We start from the raw sequence: 2,321 nt of genomic DNA on the forward strand, positions 1-2,321 counted from the left end.
CTTTAAATTATTATTTTATTTTAAAGAGAAAAAAAAAAAAAAAAAAAGTTGATTCGAAGGCTATGCCACGGCAGCATAGTGTTTGATTGTGTGAAGAACAATATTTCTCTTTATAAAAATTGTTGTTAGAAGAAGTCATATTAGAAAAACCTACATGTAGAAAAAAATTCAATTCAACACAGATTGAGAAAATCTGTCCCCAAAAAGAAGAAGACATGAATGAAGAACATGAGAGAGAGAGAGAGAGAGCATGAGCAATCTTGGTATGAGGACTTCCCAACCCAAAAGCCAGAAAGCAAATGGGGAGAAAGAATGATGAAATATACAAATACATTAATATATAATTGCATTAGGATAAAGAGGAATACATGATAAGAAATATTTACAAGGATCAAGATTCAAGATCAGTAAGAGTAGGATGGTGATACTGAGAAACACAGGCAATAATTAACAGAGAGAATAGAAAAAAAAGGGAATGAGCCACCGCAGCCTATACAAAAAACCAGTCGTCTTTTTCTTCTTCTTTTTTGTTGTTGTTTTCCTTGCTTGCTTAACAATCTACTAATGTCTTCGTCCGAGTTCCCAGCCCCCCAAAAAAGAGATTCTACTCTTCACCCCCATACCATCTGACAATATATATTAAATATATACAGAGAATCTGCATGTCGTTGCTTCCAAAATCAAATTCTAGAGCCGTCCTCTCACTTTGCTTCAGACACTATTCACAGTGTGAGAGAAGGAACAAAATAAAGTCACCAAAATAGAATCAAAGATCTTTAGCAAAACAAATCAGAGATTATCTGAACCACCCACGTGTCCCGATTGGGCTCACTTCACGAGCTCCGACACCCAACCCACATCTGGAGCACCGGTAGAAGAGTTCGGATCGGCCCGACCCAAAGAGTTCTCTTTGCTCAGCTTCTCAAACATCTTGGTCCTAATATTCCTCCCGGACTCCACCCTCTCCATAGCCGGTTCCTCCTCGCAACCCGACTCCCAGATATCATGGTACCCGACTCCAGGACGGTGAGGGGCGGCCCGGGTCGGGGTCGTAGGCACGCTGCAGAAACCGGGTCGGAGGATGGAGCCTCTCGGGGACCCGAAGACGGGAGACCCGATTGGAACGTTCCAGGAGGATGGCAAAGACTTGACCTTTCCCAGCTGTAAATTCCTAAGCGAGACCACCATTTCATTGATTGCGCTCGAACCCAGTGGCCGACTCAGCGACTGGGTCATCGGCGACATCGGCGGAGAGTCCGACGGAGGGGTCGCCGGAGGGGAAACGGACGATGGGGAGGACAGAAAGGGCATCGTTTTCACGCAGGAGGCCTCGAACGCCTGCCTCAGCGGCGACCCGTCGTACGACTCGGTTGTGGAGTTAACCGAGCTTCCGACGCTTCTCGGGCTCTGCTGAGGCAAAACCCGGAGCTGCTCCGTCGTGTGAGCAAAGAAACACACCCTCCGGCGACAGCTCGTCCCGTCCTTGCATGGCTGCGTGCGATAGCGAGCCGGGTGAAGCCAGCACTCGAAGACGCCGTGCGCGAACTCGCAAGAGTCGCCCTTCTTACAGTTGCCCTTCCGGAAATCGGGGCACGCCGTACCGGAATAGTGATACTTTCTCGGGTCTCTGCGGCGGGCCTTCTCGCCCGGGTGGGCGTACGGACACTCGGTCCAGTCATGTGACCTTCCACGTGCGCACCGCCTCACCTTGAACTCGAACATCCGGAAATGGTCGCACGAGTACGCATCGACCGGCGCGTCGGACCCGGAGAATTCCGAGTCCGAGTCCATTTCGGGGGTTCCGTTGGAGGGCAAGTAACGCTGGAGCGCAGTTAAGGCTTCCTGGAGATAGTAAGGGGAGTATTCCCCGCTGCCGTTGCCGTTGCCATTGCCATCAGAGTTCGCGGAGAGGGGGGTTAAAGCGTAAGGGGAGTAGATCTCGGCCGTTGGATCATCTTGGAGTGTCCACGGAGGGACGTGGACCGTTGGATTAGGACGATGTTGCTCTCCGAGCATCATCTTTGGAGAGGGGGTTTGAGATTGATTGTTTACTGAATCACCGGCAAGGTGGGCTCGTTTATAAACTGCTGTGGGAGTGGGGATTAACCGTGGTTCGGTTGGGGTTAACCGTGGTTCGGTTAAAAAATGAGAGCTAAATTTCCACTGCGGTTAAAATACTCAAAAATTTCCCAGTTACATGCCTGTTAGTTGCAGGCCTAGACAACGGTTTTAACCATTCCCATGTGGCAACCTTCAGATACAGATTTCATTACGTGTCCAGGCTGGATCCTACGTGGCTTCGCCTTATTTGAAATTGAAAC

General features: G+C 49.2%; 1 protein-coding gene across 1 annotated transcript; it reads right to left on the bottom strand.

The window, feature by feature from the left end:
* Positions 1 to 329: 329 nt before the first annotated feature.
* Positions 330 to 2,059, bottom strand: LOC133857127 (zinc finger CCCH domain-containing protein 20-like). Its single transcript, XM_062292257.1, has one exon. The coding sequence runs from the start codon at positions 2,017 to 2,019 to the stop codon at positions 829 to 831; it is 1,191 nt and encodes a 396-aa protein (XP_062148241.1). The 5' UTR covers positions 2,020 to 2,059; the 3' UTR covers positions 330 to 828.
* Between the last annotated feature and the right edge of the window lie 262 nt (positions 2,060 to 2,321).

The sequence above is a fragment of the Alnus glutinosa genome, chromosome 14 (assembly GCF_958979055.1).
Source record: "Alnus glutinosa chromosome 14, dhAlnGlut1.1, whole genome shotgun sequence".
NCBI lineage: Eukaryota > Viridiplantae > Streptophyta > Magnoliopsida > Fagales > Betulaceae > Alnus > Alnus glutinosa.